Source organism: Vitis riparia, chromosome 8, assembly GCF_004353265.1.
Source record: "Vitis riparia cultivar Riparia Gloire de Montpellier isolate 1030 chromosome 8, EGFV_Vit.rip_1.0, whole genome shotgun sequence".
Lineage (NCBI taxonomy): Eukaryota > Viridiplantae > Streptophyta > Magnoliopsida > Vitales > Vitaceae > Vitis > Vitis riparia.
The window spans coordinates 450734-469348 of record NC_048438.1 but is presented as its reverse complement, the minus strand read 5'-3'; the positions used below and the strand labels follow the sequence as shown (position 1 = coordinate 469348).

The following is an 18615-nucleotide window of genomic DNA, read 5'->3' as shown; positions in this document are numbered from 1 at the left end:
TTCAACTCTTTTTTAAAAATCATATTTTCACCAAATAAATAAAAAACGAGTTTCGCCATTGAGTGGGGACGCATTGTGTAAAAATACAAGGTCCACAATTATGTTAACAACTTTTTATCAAGTTTAAACATCTATAATAGTTTCTTGATGACAATACTATTATCATGTTTGTATTACTTTTAATTTATAAATAAGGATTTTTAAGGTAATAAAAGGTGAATGAACAAATAACTTAGGGTATCTTTGGTAATTGTTTTTTAAAGCAATTTTTAAAATAGTTTTTCAAAATTATTCTCTAATTTTTGTAGAATAAAAGTCTGTATGAAATTCTAAAATATTTTCAACTTATTTTTAATATTTAAAAATAATTTTTATATCTAGTATTTTATTTTTAGTCATCTTATATGTTTGTATAATTATTTTTTAAAAACAACCCTAAAAAATAGGTGAAAATAAAAAAAAAATAATTAAAAGATGTTTTCTAAAAATACTTTGTTTTCTATTATTAATAAAAAAAATTAGAAAAAAGTTTTAATTATTAAATATGTTTTCTGTATTTTTTATTTTGAAAAAAAAAATTGTTTAAAAAACAATTCCTAGTAAGGCCTTCATTCTTTTTTTTTTCCCCCTTGTTATCTCTTAATGTTTACATTTATTTTATAATAATTGGCATGATATGAAGGTTAAGGGGCTTTCCATTTCAACCTTTCTTTTGGAAGAATTCTTGGTATTTTAAACTTTTTGCTGATTTTAAGTAAAAGAGAAACACAATTTTTTACATTTTTTTTTACTGGTTACTTTCTAATTCAAGTAGAGTAGAGAAGAATTATTCCCTACTTTAAATACTTTTACATTAAACTTTATGCTAAGTTATATTACAATATAATAATTATTTTTTTGTAAATGATATTCTTTATGATGCGATTTTCTCTTCTAACTCTAGAAGAATAGTAAAATTAATGTTCAATAAATAAAATCAAGTGATAATTTAATATATTTACAAAAACATTTTCAACTATAATATTCAAGAAGCTTATATATAATATTGTAATACATTAACTCAAAAATCTTCATGTTATGTTAGAGAAAGTATAATATATCAAGATAAGAAAAATAAATTAACGAGAATATTACTACACTATACTTTAAAAAAAGTTTTATTCAGACTTTGTTTCAGTAGGTTTTACTCGAGACAATCATAATAACTCAAAAACATTAAAAGCATATTGTATTTTTTTCCCTCATTAAGATTTTTTTCATAGTTTTTTCCATTCAAAGGAGAATACTAAAAAAATTTATGATATTTTATGATTACTATGTTTGTACTATCATCATGTTTGTATTATCTTATCTTTTTATTTTCTTTTCCCTTATTCTCTATTAATATTTTCATTTATTTTATAACATGTGTTTTTTTATTTACCTTTATTTATTTTTTACTATTTTTTTCATCTATTTTCTTTTTGTCATACTTTTTCATAAACTTTAAAAGATCATGACAAGATTCGATCATAGTATTAAGGTCACAATCAAAGAAAGATTTACCATTAATGATTAGACAAATTAACTTCATAAACATAATTATTACTTGTATAAAATAAAAAAAGAAAAATCTTATCCATAATCACATCCACAAAAAGCATAATCAAAATCACCAAGATTAGTGACCTTGGCAAGTGGGTGTAGGTTCCACCCACAAAAAATGTGGTTGAGAATAAAAGCAAACCACCAAGCTCATTTAATGGAACATGGTCCAACCACTTTGTGGACTTACATATCCAATGACTATTTCTAATGAGGCCAGTTGAGAAAATGGAATAAGTCAAGCTATGAATTTAATACTACTACATAACCATTCAAATGCAATCCTAATATCTTTCCTCTCATTACTTTTCTATAATTTGAAACTTCCAGAATGGAGAAATTGGTTCCAAAGTTGATTTTAAGTTCTAAGTTTAGTTGTCAAATACAAGGAAGAAAAAAAAATTAAGCAATGTAAGTCAGTAAGTTACTTAATAGGATTGGGGGGTTTGCTATTATTAACAATCTAATAATATTCTTGGATGCCTAGCCATGACTTAAAAAGAGAGAGATAACCTATGCTTCTACTTTTTTCTTTTCTTTTTATTTTATTTTATTGGAATATATTCTAATTTTTGTTTTTAACTAGAAATGAAAAAGGTTTTTTTAATTGAAGAATATTTGTGCTAAAAGAATAAAGGAATATCCACTTTGAAAAAAGTAGCTTTTTTTTTTAAAAAAAAAAGTCAAAAAATGCTTTGATATAAGATTGGTAGAGATTAACCAATGAAGGATATTTTTTCAAGAAATTAAATTTATTTTTTAAATGAATGATTATTTTATCACTTATAATAAAATAATCCTTTAAATACAAAAAACATATTACTTGTTGATGGTGTCAATTTGCTTTTTCTACAAGTATAATTAATTATAATAATTTTGACAAGTTGACTTTATTATTTTATAAATTAAAATATTCATGGAGTTTGGCTACCTGGAGAAGGCAATATCTTGAATGAGTGTTTCAAAATTAAGATTTCTTATACATCAAATGTTTGTAGCGAAGATTCAAATGAATGAAAAATTCAAATTTTAATAATTATTTCATTCAAATTTTTTTTAAACATAAGATTTTGTAATTAATCAAATGAATGCAAAAGAATATCACCTAATTAATGATAGTTTGAATTTTGAATATTTGTGTCCTTTGGATGCCATTGATGTAAGTAAAATTACAGTTTAATCTTTGTAAAATAAGTTTAAAAAACCCAAAGTGCACGTACACGTAGAACAGGAGTATGTACACACACGACACACCCAGTACAAAGAGCATGTGTACGAGTGTATCATCCCCAATTTTCATAAAACATCCACAAAAATCAAAACAAAAAAAAGCTACGCATTTTTTCAAGCTGGAGAAGAAGATCATCATCAAGAGCTCCGAACAACTACGCTTCGCATCATGTCCTTGAATTCAAAGAAATCCACGCGCCCGTCCTGGTTTCTGTCCACTGATGTTATCATCTGCTTCACTCTCCCTATCTCCTTCCCCTCCGCTAGCCCTAATTTCCCCAGCACCACCTGCAACTCCTGCGCCGAGATGTATCCGTCGCCGTCTTCGTCGAACACTTTAAAGGCCTCGTTTAGGTCAGACTCCTCCTGCGACAGCTCCGACTGCTCGGCGCCGTCTCCTTTTAACTCTTCTTCGACGTCAAAGAAGTAGGTGTCGTTCAGGGAGAGGTGGAGGGCCGCGAAGTCATCGAATTCGAGACCGAGGTTGCCGGGCTTGATGTGTGACTGGACGATGGACTGGAGGTCGGGGAGGTCGGCGTCGAGGCCCAGGAGGGCGAGGGCCTGGCTGAGCTCCGTGACGGTGATGGTGCCGTCGGAGTTCTTGTCAAATAGGTCGAAGATGCGGCGGAGGCGGACGGAGTTGAGGCTGGGGCAGCGGAGCCGGAATGAGCGGTTGTTGATGCTTAAGCTTCTCCGACCGGCTCCACCTGATTCCATTGTTCTTTTTATTATCTGAGTGGCGAACTGGCGATTTGGAAATACCCAAGTCCGTGACACTACAGCGATGGAAAAAGGGGAGCGTGGCTCGGAATCTCTGTTTCCTGCTTTGCTCTCGATGAGGAGAGGCCGAATATTTCTCTATATATAGATTTGGAGCATACGACAATGCGCGTTATAAGGTGAGGAGACTGGGAAAAAAAATGAATGGTGACTTGGACTGGGTCTTCCGTTTTAGTCGTGAGGCTCAGATTTGAATTCTAGAAAGAAATAAAAAAAATATATTTTTTATGGACTGTGAAAAAAAGAAGGGATGATTGAATGGACTCAAGCATATTTGGTTGGCTGCAAGTTGAAGAATATGATGGTTTCGTTTACCTTGACTTTCCTCTATATGCCATTATGAAGATACGAGATTTATGGGCACCTGATTCCTTACGAAATTTGATTTTGCAATCTGCTACACAATGCTAAAATATCATGTGTTTCCCAAGGTGTACATTACAAGTTATTTTTGCTTCATCTTATTCTTGTGTTTCGTATTCGTTTCAATAATTTAGAGTACTTTTATAAAATGTTTTTCATTTTTAACACTTAATTTTTTTTATCTTTTAGATATTAAAAATATTAGAAACAATCACCATCAAACACATTTTTAGACTGTTACATGTTGTTTAGTATGTTGTCGGTCGGATTTTATAATATTCATTTAGTTTGGAGAACATTCTATAATTTTTGCTTCTATTTTCTTTTAATTTTTTGAAAAATATTTTTATTTCTTATTTTTTATTTTCTTGCATTGAATTAAGAAAATAAAATTTATTTTTAAAAGATAAAATTATTAAAATCTTGTTTGTTTTTTTTAGTAATATAAAAATGATAAAAAAAAAATATGATTAAGAAATTACTTATACAAGATTAATAACTAAAAAAAAATAAAGTACAAATTAAGCTTTCAATAATTAAATCAAGTTGTTAATAGGAACATTAATCACATGGTAGCGTGTGACTGCATGTGACTTCATATTCCAAAAAAGAAAAAAAAAAAAAAAGAGACGTGTGAAGTGAAGACGTTTTATTTATAAGCAACATTGGTTCATGTGCTACGTATGCAATTTTTTATTTTTTATTTTTAAATTTATTTGGTGACGACAACCATATTGTATGAGGGGATTAATACTTTATAAGGGTCATGTGTAGTGTACGTTTTTAATATGTTATTATACCATAATAACAATTTTCTATGAATAGTGGGCTGCTGCCAATGTTGCATTGATTCCTGGACTCAAACTTGGGTTCTGTAACTAAAAATCATGCCTTGATTATTAATTTTAATTAATGTTTTTAACGTGCAATTTTAAATTATTATAGTAACATATGTCGGTGATTTTGTAACAAAGTTCCATAAAGATGGGAAATTAGGATCTATTTGAAATTTGTTTTTAAAAATAATTTTATTTTTAATTTAGAAAATTGACAAATGTTTTATGATAGATTAATTTTTGAACTTAAAAAACATGTTTGACAGAATAATTTTTTGAGATACTTGTAATTATTTTTTGCAAAGTGTTTTGATTGTTTATGAGGTGATGAGAATGACCAGTTGTTTTGAATTAATAACTAATAAGTTCTAGTTAATTGTTATTAATGAATATATTAGTAATTAATCTATTCAACATAAACTTATCAAACTTATCAGCGTTAAGCAATTCCATTTCCTAAACCACTGGACATATTTGGATTTATAAAGCAAGAATTTAATACATCCCCTAAAGGGTTAAGCAAGAGTAGGACAACAAATGACCATGAGCGGGAGGAAAGACGGGTTAGAAAATGAAGGAAAATGATTGGAATTGAAGGGAGTGGTTGGAAGCATTACGTCAAGAGAAAACCTAATGTGGTTAAAAGACGTATAAGAAAAGGAATTCCTGATTGTTTAAGGGGACTCAACAAGTTGGCATCCAAAATCTCCACCAATAGTGAGGTCATCTTTTGGTCAAATGGTACATGGTTTGGTAAAACCATTTAAGTGAATCCACCACGTGTCATTTTTTTTTATTCTTCATGTTTTGATATCAAGAATTAACTTCCATATTTTCAATTTTCAAACTTAATTTTCTAAAACTCCATTTCCTAAATTTATTTTATTTTATTTAAAAAAAAAAACTCAAATTTCTTTTAAATTTAATTTCCAAAATTCCAATTCTTAAATTTAATTTCCAAAATTCCATTTCCTAAATTTAATTTTCAAAACTCCAATTCTCAAATAACTTCCAAAATTCTAATTTCTTTCAAATTTAATTTCCAAAATTTCATTTCCTAAATTTAATTTTCACAACTTCCATTCTCAAATAATTTTTCCAAAATTCATATTCTCCAATATATTTTTCAAGACTCCAATTTTCAAATTTAATTTTTAAGAAATCCAATTCTCAAACAATTCTTCAAAATTCCAATTTTCAAAACTTCCATTTTCCAAATAATTTTCCAAAGTTCCAATTTCTTGTTTTTTTAAGATTCCAATTCTTAAATTTATTTTGCGAAACTCCAACTATCAAATAATTTTTAAAATTCCAATTTCTTTCAAATTTAATTTCCAAAACTCCAATTCTTAAATTTAATTTTCAAAAATCCAATTCTCAAATAATTTTCGAAATTCCAATTTCTTTCAAATTTAATTTCCAAAATTCCAATTCTTAAATTTAACTTTCAAAATTCCATTTTCAAATAATTTTCCAAAACTCCAACTTTCAAATTTAATTTTAAAGATTCCATTCTCAAATAATTTTCAAAATTCCAATATCTTTCAAATTTAATTTCCAAAATTCCAATTCTTAAATTTAAATTTCAAAACTCCAATTTTTAAATAATTTTCATGACTTCACTTTTCAAATTTCAAATTTTCAAATAATTTTAATTTCACTCCGATTTTCAAATATTTTTTAATTCTACCACTTTTCATCATTCATTAAGGTTTTAAGTCACTAAAAATCCCGTTTTAAATAAACTTGCTGCCTTTCCTTTCAAGTAAGCACTTTCACAAATTTTCTTTAATTTTAAAATGATTTTCATAATTTCCTTGATTTTTAATAAGCATGAAGACAATTCTCATAATTCCAAAACAATGAAATTTGTGGGATTAATTCATGCAAAATAAATTGAGCTTTGATGGGGCCCAACATTAGTGATATTTTTTTTCATTGACTGATTGATTGCTATTGTTTGATTGATTTGCTTTGTGACACATGCGATTATTCTATGTTCGTTCACTAACCTTTGTTTTCCATGAAGCAATCAACTCATTACTCAGGTGCACTCTTTGTCTCTCTTGTTCATTCGATTATTTTTAGATCGATATTCTTTTGGTATCCATGTTTGATCAATTAATTGTCAAATTTGTTTTACCTTAATTAGTACAGACCCATTTTTTGAGGCTTAGAGGGGTGCTACAATTTTCATCGTATCTTCCCAATAAGTAACCTGACCCCCGAGCCAAAATTTGGTTTTTCACATACTATCTTTTCCAAATAAGGAGTCACACTTAGAGTTTTCTTTTTTATTTTTTTTTTCCATTTAAAAATAAAACAAAATAAGTGGCGACTCCAAGTCATTTTCTAAAAAAAATAAATCATTTTTTCTTAATAAAAAGCGAGCTCGCCATCGAATGGAAAACGCATGAGCCAAAATACGGGGTCCACATTACCTTTTAATAATTTACCTAAGCTCATCTTTTATAAAATTCTTTACAATTTTTTTAAGATTTCCCATGGCTTTTCCTATTTAAATATCTCTCAATAATTTTAATTAAAAATATGTTATATGCCTACAAAGAAGCCTTTCTTCCTATATGCCATTGAAGCTTGGTGTATTTCCATTTTCATCACCACAACTTTTCCCATTTTGCATATATGATATTAGAGTTAAAAATTATTTCAAAAAATTTAAAATATATATAATTAAAAATTAATAATATTTATAATATTATTGATTCATTTTTATATAAATGTATTAATATTTTAAATTTTATTAAACAAAATACGTATCACATTTAAATATAAAAATATATTGAAAATTGAAGAAAAATCATATTATGCAATTGGATATATATATATATATATATTCTTTGTTAAATTTTAAAACAAACAAGGGAGTAGTAGATTAGTGTAATTGTTTTATTGTAAACCTATGGTCCATGGTTACAGGCTCATGGGCTATGAGTCTTTGAGTAAAAATGGACTTATGAGTCTTGTGGGGCTTACTTTGTAAAGAGGCATTGAATAAAGAAGTCCGACCCATTTTTCCAAAAACTAAAAGTGGGAAATGAAGGAAAATGTGAACCAAACGGGCTCTTGGGCTATGAGTCTTTTAGTGAGGGACCTACTTTGTAAAGAGGCATTGAATAAAGAAGTCTAACCCATTTTGCCAAAAACTGAGAGGAGATTGAACCATTTGGTTTTCACAGAACTGTTAGCTTATCTGGTTTGCCAGTCCAACTACTGGTTCAAGCGGTTTGAGACCGGTCCAATAGGTAAGCCCTTTAAAAAGAGCAATCGGATTAGAAAGGCCACATGTCGGTGGTTGGATCGGTCCAACTGATAGGTTCGGTTCGATTTCCAAAACACTGTGTTTTTCTGTTTAAAAAAAAAATAAAAAACAAGAAATATATCCAAATAATCATTTAACTAAATATTTACTAAATATTATAATTTCAATTATGGAAAGAATTTTCATATATTAAAATTTTATATAATCTCCAGGTCCAATCAAACCTATTATGCCTTAAATTAGTTGCTCTACTGAGTTTTTGAATGCAAGGAATGAAGAAATGCACATTTTAGGGTATGATCTAATCTCAAAATTTAGACCTTCTCATTGCTTTAAGAAAAGAAAAGTGAATTTGTACATCTCATTCTATCTCAAAAGACGTGTTATAGTAATCTTTCACCCTCCTATCACGCCCTTGTCACTAACCTTTCCAATTTAGAGCTTCCAAAATCAATTTAGGGGCTCTAAGTGTTCCTTCTTGGAGGGAAGTCATGCTTGAAAAGACTACAACTCTTAAAAAGAGCATAACATGGGAGTTTGTAGACTTGCTAAGAAATAAGAAGACAATAGAGTGCAAATGGGTATTCATAGTAAAATATAAGTCTTGATGGATCCATTGAACTATATAAGGTTTGTTTTATTGCTAAAGGATTTACCCAAGCCTATGGGATTGACTATTAAGTGGTGTTCTCTCAAGTGGCAAATTTAAGGCTAATCAAATAAGGAAAATCACCCAAGAAAGGGAGTGAATTGAGTTTTTGAAAATCTTTTCAAAGCACAACAAATTTAAACCAAATAAAGAGAAAATACAAAAAGATTGAGTTAGAGAGAGAAAACACAAAGATTTATAGTGGTTCGGTACTTCTTATCTATGTCCACTCTCCTCAAACTCCAACTGAGTGAGGGCCTTAGCCACAAACTTGGATTAACAACCATGTCAACTTAATGTTCAAAATGTTTTTCTCAATGGAGAATTAGTGGAAGGAGTGTTCAGAATATTTCTTCGAGGTTTGAATGTGTATATGGAATGAATAAGGTGTGTAGACTGAGAAAGTCCCTTTATGGACTAAAATAATCACCACGAGCTTGGTTTGATTGATTCTCTAAGGTGGTGAGAAGTCATGGCTACATGCAAGCTCAAGCTTATCATACTTTACTCTAAAAGAAGTCTTTGAATGGTAAAATCTCCATCTTGATTGTATATGTTGATGACATTCTAATTAGAAGAGATGATGCAATAAAAGCTAAGAGAATGAAGTACTTTTTAGCAAAAGAATTTGAATCAAGGATCTCAGCCCCATGGTGTAATTCTTAGGAATGAAAGTTACAAGATCAAAGAAGGGTATCTTGATATCCTAAAGGAAGTATACCCTTGACTTGCTCAAAGAAACTAGATTCCTTGGAAGTAAACCAATAGATACTCCAATTGAGGCAAATTATAAGATTAGTATGTGAAAAGAGAGGTTCCTATCGACAAGGGAAGATACCAAAGGTTGGTTAGACATCTAATCTATATGTCACACGTTAGACCTAACATTGCCTATGCTTATGCTTGAACCATATGAAAAACATTTGAAAGTTGTCCACCAAATTCTCAGATATCTTAAGAGTATACCTGGGAAGGGATTATTATTTAGAAGAAATGAGTAAAAAAATAAATAAAAATTTGAAGCCTTCATAAATGCAAATTAGGCAAGTTTTATTAGTGATAAAAGATAAACATTAGACTATTACACGTTTGTGTAAAGCAACCTAGTAACTTAAAGACAGAGTTTAAATCTTTAGTATAAAGGATATGTAAGCTCATGTGGTTGCAAAGATTGATGAATGAATTGAAACTATGAAGTGAGAATTCCATGTTATTATATTGTAACAACAAATTAGCAATTAGTGTTGTCCACAATCCAACTCATCATGATCTAACAAAGGACATTGAAGTTAATTGACATTTTATCAAGAAGTTAATCAGCATGTCATATATAGCATCCAATAGACAACTAGCAGATTTTCTCACAAAGGGACTGTCTCAAGTGAACTTTGATGGCTTGATCACTAAGCTAACTATAATTAATATCTATACACCAACTTAAAGAAGAGTGTTGAAGAACCTGAATCTCTAATGGAAATAGGATCAACTTTTTTAGGAATTAGTTAGGAGTTTATTAAAGTTGACCCACAATAATTATTTGAATAGAATTAGTTATGTAGTTTCCTTTTTCTTATTTTTGTAGGTTTTCTATAGTAAAATTAACCTATCAGAATCTTCAAGTTAGGACCTTTATGTGGACAGATGCTCTTCTAAAAAATGAGTTAGAGTTAGAGTAGTGTTGATGAATTTGGATGGATTGACTATAGAGTGAGCCTTCAAGCTAGATTTCCTACAATGAATAACAAGGTTAAGTGTGAAGTAGTCACACTGGGGTTGCAAATGGCAATTAGCTTAGGCATTAATTCTCTTTGTAGATTTAGAGACTCTTAGCTTGTAGCTCGACGAGTTAATGAAGAACACGAAGTCAAAGATGAAGATGTCCCATTACCAAAAGAAAGCTAAGGAGTAACTTGACACCAAAAAACACGCCAACTAGCCTTTCCTGATCAAATTCCAATTTGACCAGTTGACTAGTTGTTGGGCGTTCAATGCACTGCAAGTGACCATTAGGGCTTTCGAACCTCTACCGGAAAGGGTTATCTTCGAATGAGAAAGGCTATTCCTTGACCAGAAAGATAAGCTTTCTGGATGAGAGAGAAGGTTTTTATGCACCCTTGACTAGTCCTTGATCGGGAAAAGACAATCGATTTAACTAGTTGAATCAATTGAACATACCCTTGATTGGTTGGACAAAATTTGCTTAAAAGCCCTTCTTTTTTAAATCCAAACCGTTCTAACACTTAAGAAACATCTTTAAATACTTTTATAAAACTAGTTTGAGATATTCTTGCCTAAGGTTTTGAATTAAAACTCAAATTCAAAAAATATGTTCTTTAAGGTTCAAAACAAGTATATAAACAATGCATGAAGAGATTTAAAGACCTAAGTGCACTCAAGTATTCGTTTTACATACGGTTCCTAAGCCTAAATGACCTTCATGCACACTTAATCTTGCACTATTTTGATAATTTGATAAATAACTTGATTTTCCAATTAAATCTCGTAAATAGTACTTGAAACTCTTGATTTAAACTTATTAATGAACTAAGCATGATTTGTTATTGTCAAAACTCATTTAGGAGAATCTTTGGGCTAATAGTATGTTGTCTTCAAGAGAAAAAAAAAAAAAACAAAAATGAATAAAAAGAGAAATTAGAGTATATGAAGAGAACGGTTGTGTTTTTTCCTCATATTGTTTCAAAATAAAAAAATAATAAGAATGGACAAGAGTGATTTTATAGCAATTTTTTTTCATAAAATCGCATGGAAAATATGTTATTCTATTTTTTTAATTTAAAAACGAAGAGAAAAAAATAATAATAATGTACATGCACCTCGTCAATTCCTAATATTGGCATGTTAAAAATTAAAATACAATCTTTTAACTACTTAAAAAGAATAAAACTATTTTATTTTCCAAATAAATGTGCTTAAAAAGTTAAAATGATAGTCTTAATGACATTTGTAATTTTGTGTAAAATTAAAGATATTCTAAACCTTATATTAACTTTTCAGAAACCTTTTAACAAAAACACAATTTTTTTTTTTTTTTTTTGGTTAAAAACCATAGAGAATCAATTTACCATGTATGTTTAGGGAACATTAATTTAAACTTATATATATGTATCAAAAAAATGTGACTAAATCCTAAAATTGTGATGAGAATGTTGAGTAAAGGGAAGTGAAGTGAAAATCAAGTATTTTAGGAATATTAATGTTTGTAAAGTGAAAATCAAGAACAATAGAAGAAAAAACAAAATAACATCAATTTTTCAAATTAAGATTTAAATTATAAACTGTTAGAAATTGGGCAAGTAAATTATTACTATTAAGTAAATATTTTTATTTTTATTTTTATTTTTGCATTTTTATACCTCTTAATAATTTTAATTTATGGTATAATTAATAGCTTAATTAAACCTTCTCCTTTTTAATATTTTCCCCTTCCTTTATAAAAATATTCTAAATTTGTCAAAAATTTTCATATTTTTAAAATTTTAGCTCTATCAGCAATTTTCTATTTCTCACCATATGACATTAATATTTTAACATATTTTTTACATTTAACACCTAAATTAAATACCTAAAAAAAAGTACCTTTTAATAATTTACCTAAAAGCTCACCTCTTATAAAAAAAATTTACAATTTTTTTTTAAGATTTCTCATGGCTTTTCCTAATTTAACTTAATAGGTTATTAACATTCCATAATTTCCTTTTTATTTACTTTATTTATTAAATTAAGAGTTTCTCTTGTATTGTTTTTAAAAAACACTTTTAATTTAAAAAGTATTTAAAAAAAAAAGATGTTTAATAAAATTTAGAAAATATTTTTAAAATTTTTAAAAATCATTTATAATATTTTTTTAAAGAAATTTTTAATCAATAATTTTTCTAAAAACACTTAATAAAAAAACAATTCCATTGAAAATATTTCCAAAAGAAACAATATCAAAGCAATTTAAATATCTCTTAATAATTTTAGTTAAAGCCTCTATTCCCATATGCCAATGCAGTGTTACATATTTCCATTTTCATGCACACAACTTTTCCTATTTTGCATATATGATATTAGTGTTTTACATCTCACTTTAATATGATGAATTATATATGGTCATTCTTAGCGTCACCAAAATCTTTGATACTCACTAGCAAATTTTCAGCTTTGGCATCGTTTTGATTTTTTTTTTTTTCTATTTTAAAATATAAAAATTTTAGTAACTTTTTATATTTTACATTTTCCTTTTTAAAAATAAAAAATAATTGTAACTTTTTTAAACTTAGCTTAAAAAATAATGATTTTTAAAATTATTTTTCAAAATAAGGATATTAAATTTTTTTAATCATTTCACATTTTTAAATGATCTTCAATAAGTCCACACTATTTATATACGAGTTAATATATTTGACAGAAAAATTACTAATTTTTATTTTTTTAAGAAAAGAAATATATCTAAATAAATATTTAACCAAATATATTTTTTTAATAAAGATATTAAAAAAATTATTATAACCAAATATATATTTTTTTTAAATAAAGATATTAAAAAAAATTATTATAACCAAATATATATTTTTTTTAAATAAAGATATTAAAAAAAATTTACTAAATATATAAGAGTTAATATATTTGACAAAAAATTACTAATTTTTATTTTTTTTAAGAAAATAAATATATCTAAATAAATATTTAACCAAATATTTTTTTTTAAATAAAGATATTAAAAAAATTTTATTACCTTAAATTTTAAAAATAATTTTTGTGGAAATAATTTTTATCAATATCTAATACTAAATATCGAATGTATATAAAATAATAGTAATAATATATGAGATATGAAAATAACTATTAAAGTATAAAAAATGGTTCCTATAGTAGAGGATGGTATCATATATATATATTAAAATTTATATATCTATATTTATTTATTTATATATTTCTTTATTTGTAGATTACAATTTTCAGATATATAAATATATATATATATATATATATATATATATTAAAATTTATATATCTATATTTCTTTATTTGTAGATTACAATTTTCAGATATATAAATATATATGTATTATTTGTAAGATATATTTTCAGAGGTAAAACCATGGGGCGGTCTTACCACCTAGAAGAAACCGCGAAGGAAAGTAGCTGAGTGTACGGTGAGCAACAACGCCGTTGCAGCCGCCGGACGACAAAGTCGACCTTTTCCGGGAGACCAACGCAGGTGACCCATTTGATTCCTTCATCTGTTTCTTCATCTGCAATTTTTATTTCTGCAAATTTATTGGTGGGTTGGTGAATTTAGAAGAGGGGTTTTTCGTTTTGTGTGTGTATGATGCAATTTGAGGAACTTTCGGATCTGGTTTTTTTTGTTTCTGGGATTTTTATTTCGTTTTGTTTAAGATTTTGGTCGAACTGAGATGAATTTTGCGCTTTTTTTTTTTTCGAAATGTTTTGGGGTTTTGTTTTGGAAATTCAATCTGTGTTTGGAGGATTGGTTTCTGATTTGGGTTGATAAAACTTGAGATGATACTGTTGAAGTTATTAACATTTGAGAAATGTTTTGGTGGAGAATAATCGAGTTTGCGAAATGCTTCTGTAACACATGGAATAAAGGCCCTTGATTTTGCAGATATTCATGGCCGTATTCGAGAAATCTATTTCCAAATAATAGCATTGTTTTCATTTTTTTGGATGCATTGGGTTGAAGTATCATGAAAGCTGGGGAAATGGGGATTTTTGGTCTCTCTCCTTTTCCTTTTTTTTTTTTTTTTTTTCTTTTATTGTTTATTTTATTTTTGGGTTGTTGTTGTTGTTTACAAGCATATTTGGTCTCTTAACATTGCTTCGAGTCATTCATTATTTCAACAATGGGAATAGTGTAGTACTGTTCCTAGGTTCAATGGGTTTGAGCTAGAATTTTGGTATTCCCTTAGTTGTTTCAGGGTCACTACAAGTCTCCGCTGATATACTAATAACCATATATTTGTATGGACGCATAATCAGATTCGGTTATGAGGTGTATTCGAAATTCTGACCTCCCCACTTCATTATTTCCCCATTCAAAAGGAAAAAAATCCCCAAACCACGACCTGCTTTAATTAGAAAAAAGAACGGTATTAGATTCTAACTGGCCAAATATATATATATATATATAATAAGTGAAGGCAAACAAAAACATAATCGAGTTTCTAAATTTTTATGTTGACTTTGGAGTTTTGAGTTTATCGTCTGAGAAATAGCATAATAATATTTCCTAAATAGTTCATGCCAATGAGACATGTCGTTCGCTTGAGACATGCCAATAATCTTTCCTAAATACTGTCATTTCTAAAAATAGTAAAAAATATGTGCACGCTCTTCAGACTTCTTGTATATCTTATGCGTAGTGTGAGATATACTTAAGTTGTGTATACATGCCAACATGGCATTCACTTGAGAATGCATGTCATGTCTGACTCATCATATCATATGCCATAAGTTTTTGGTAACTATGTTTACAAGCATACGTGCTCAAGTGATTAAGTGCTTCCATGTAGACATCTGTTGAGGTGAGTGGTGATGGTGTGTTTCCATGTAGACATCTGTTGATGACAAAAAGCTCATTATCCTCATCACAAAAGTAGTGAGTGAGTGCTTTATGTGTCACATCTTCATGAGGATACGAGCCAATAGTAGAAGATGTGAACATCTATTCAACAACATTAGACTGTGTCCTAAATTTACATTCTTAGTGGTCGTGTTTTTTGGACTATGTGTCCTATGTTTCAGCATTTCTGTTGGGAGGTTAATGTTTCTGTACAAGAGGCTTATTCTGATCATGTTTCTATATTTAGAGTATGCTTTCAAACTTGTTGCCATATGTTGTAGATTTTCAGTCAAGAATATTTTGAGCAATGCTTTGTATTTTGGACCGTGTATGGATTGTTATGAGCATGTGTAGATTGGTCCCTGACTCCTGTTACATATATGTCTGTTTGTGACTTGTTGAGTGATGTTGTTCAGGTATTTACTGTCTTTTTCTTAATTTGAGTTATTACACTTCCGTGCAATCTATTGTTGTTAATTTGTACGGATGTATGATAGCATAAATTAATGTTGAATGTTTTTATTTATCTATCCAAAAAAAAAGAAATTGAACGTTTTTATTTAATCTTTGTATTGATTAACCCATTGAAGATAGGTGACTTTGTAAAAACATTTTTTTGCCTCTTTTTATATGATTTCCTTACATGTATTTTTGCTTCTTTTCTTCTTCTTTTTTTTTTATTTTTTTATTTCTCTTTTCCCCTAAAAACAACCAATGGTTGGGATTACTAAATTTGTTTTCAATTTCAAAAAATTGTAAACAGAATAGAAGAGAATGTTTCTGTTTCTTCTTTCAATACTAGCAAAAGGTGGAAGTGCATGTAAATGTCTAAGCATTTTTGTAAAAATATTTTTTACTTCCAATTATATGATCTCCATACATGTGTTTTTGTTTTCTTTTTTTTTTTTTTTTTTCAAAACAACCAATGTTAAGGATTTACTAAACATGTTTTTATTGTGAAAATGTTGAAAACATAATAAAAATGAATATTTCTGTTTCCTCTTTAAATAAATAGGAAAAGTTGAAAGCACATGCAAACTTCGGAGCTTTCCACATATGACTGCAAAGATGTTTATTTGTTCTTTCCCTTAAAAAGAAAAACACGTTATCTTGAAGTATTGGATTAAGGTTAAATTTGAAATATTTTGGCCAGAGCCATGGTTTCATGCAGCACAGAATTGCCTTGTTTGACTTTGCTTGTCCTATTTATTAATTTATCTGTGTCAGACCAAGCTTACCTATTCTCTTTTTCCCTTTCGTTAACAGGTATTATTGTTGGATATTTATGGCGGATTTGCCTGTGGTTTGCACAGATATATTGAAGAAAGAAGAGCATTTGTTAGTGAAACCTTCTGATAAATTGGAAGAGGTTAGTGTGGTTGAATTTATGGAGGATGCAATGGCTGGCAATGGAGTTTCTCTAGGGCCTATTACTCCTGATACAGAAAGAGAGAATGGGGATTTTCCTCTTGATTTTAAGTCCCCACTCTCATTGGTTTCTTCACCCAAGAAACTAGTTTGCAATGATGACCCATTTGATTGTGTGGATCCTGGCAGCCCCTACACGCCTAAAGGGGATGTTTTTGATCCATTTGCTCCAGGCCCAGAAGAATTGGCAATGGCTCCCTTATGCAAGAAACAGTTGTGCAAACCATGGGCCAGTGTTGCACGCCATCTTGATTTCAGTTCAGCCATTGAATCTGAGGAAGATGAAATCTTTGGGAGCGATGCAGACACCCTCTCAGATGAAGAGACACTGTTGGAATCTGTGTATGGATCTCTGTTGGAAGCTATTGTCTTCAACCAGACTGAGGAAGTTTTTTCTGGAATTTCATCTCCAGATTCCGATTCTGATGGTTTTAAAACACCTACTTCAGCACCTCACCTGAATGGAGTTGCTGAAACCTGTCCTGGTGCTCCTTTGAAGCCTACAACGAAATTAAGAATCATTGATAAGGGGTTATGCAGGAAGCTTGATTTCAACCTGCTTGATGTCTGATCATAAGAGAGTATCACTGTGAACAACAGAGTATTTTAACTTTTGCTTCTAGTTCTAGCTTTGCTAACTCATAATGCATGAATGCTTTTCCTTGCTGATTTTGAGGCCTTGAACATTTCTGCCTCTAAAGTATGTACTTGTGATTCTGAGGGAATATGCTTTACCTGTAAACGATTCTACCTGACCAAGTCTATACTATAGTAACATTGTATAGTAGTTGTTGTCATGAACTGAACTCTGGAAATCAGCAAGTTTTCCTTTCTTTTCAAGAAAATTAATCTATGTTTGCACCCTATGGTGTCTGTTGTTTCTGTTTGCATTTTTATTTTTTTTCACCTTTTTGGTCTTGTGTGCTACTCTTCTTTGGATAGTATGATCTATGATACGTCAGTGCCAATAAAATTAATTGTGATATACAACCATGATATAAGAATTAATTATTATCCTCATTGAGTAAAGAGGTGGTACAATTAAAATATGTGATGTTGAACATTTGAGAACACACCCAACATAGCTGTCAGTGAAAAGGCAAATAGAAGACCTCCTAAGCATCCATTTAGAATATAAAATCTGTCTTTTGCTGTTCTGTATTTTAATCATCCCTTTTGACAATGCTGTGCAAAGAGTCTGATTAGAATCAACTGCTAAAAAATCATGTCACCCAATTTTTTGTGAACTTTGTCTACTCATTGTGGTCCTTGTGCTTCTTCTGTAATCTTGGGTTTTTGGTCACTGGGGATCCTATAATCTGGACCCAGTTCCCATCAACTGTTGTGCCCATATCTCTTTTTGATGCTGAGATAGTATGGTTTTATAATCAATGTGGTATCCTATATACTGAGCTTGCTCTGTGTGTGTGTAGGTGGGTTGAGATGAGTTGTTTTGTTGTTGGGTGTTTTTTTGTGGGTGAGAGATTCTCCAATGGCAAGTTACTTAATACTCATTTTTTGTTGCGAACATTCACACACTTTTGTTCCTTCATTTTTGGTTTGTGCAGGACCAAATATATTGCAGAATGCTACACTTCCTGCTGTTTTGTTTGGGCAGGATCCAACGTATGGAATATAGTACTTGACCTTTTTGCTCAATGTGTTTTGGTTTCAACCCAATTTAGATCACGATATCTCTTTGCTACAAAAGCTTTATGGTTATGATAGTATGTAGAAAACACATTGCAGTGGCCCTGGAGAACTGAACATGAGTTTTACTATTATTTCCTGAATTCAGAATTTGGACTTCAGGGCTAGGTTGTGTCAAACATTTGTTCTCTATAGCTGATTGGGGTGTAATATTAGAAAGAAGT

The 18615-nt window shown here is 29.5% G+C and overlaps 2 protein-coding genes across 2 annotated transcripts; one reads left to right on the top strand and one right to left on the bottom strand.

Annotated features, from left to right (window-relative positions):
• Positions 1-2703: 2703 nt before the first annotated feature.
• On the bottom strand, positions 2704-3655 carry LOC117919819 (calcium-binding allergen Bet v 3-like). Its single transcript, XM_034837082.1, has one exon. The coding sequence runs from the start codon at positions 3529-3531 to the stop codon at positions 2953-2955; it is 579 nt and encodes a 192-aa protein (XP_034692973.1). The 5' UTR covers positions 3532-3655; the 3' UTR covers positions 2704-2952.
• Positions 3656-13826: 10171 nt separating this feature from the next.
• On the top strand, positions 13827-17631 carry LOC117921031 (unknown protein 1). The gene is made up of 2 exons (XM_034838784.1): positions 13827-13948; positions 16580-17631. The coding sequence occupies exon 2, from the start codon at positions 16599-16601 to the stop codon at positions 17310-17312; it is 714 nt and encodes a 237-aa protein (XP_034694675.1). The 5' UTR covers positions 13827-13948; positions 16580-16598; the 3' UTR covers positions 17313-17631.
• The last annotated feature ends 984 nt before the right edge of the window (positions 17632-18615 follow it).

What these genes read in the sequence shown, in the direction of transcription:
- LOC117919819 (XM_034837082.1), bottom strand. Translation starts at nt 3,531, where the DNA reads ATGGAATCAGGTGGAGCCGGTCGGAGAAGCTTAAGCATCAACAACCGC.
- LOC117921031 (XM_034838784.1), top strand. Translation starts at nt 16,599, where the DNA reads ATGGCGGATTTGCCTGTGGTTTGCACAGATATATTGAAGAAAGAAGAG.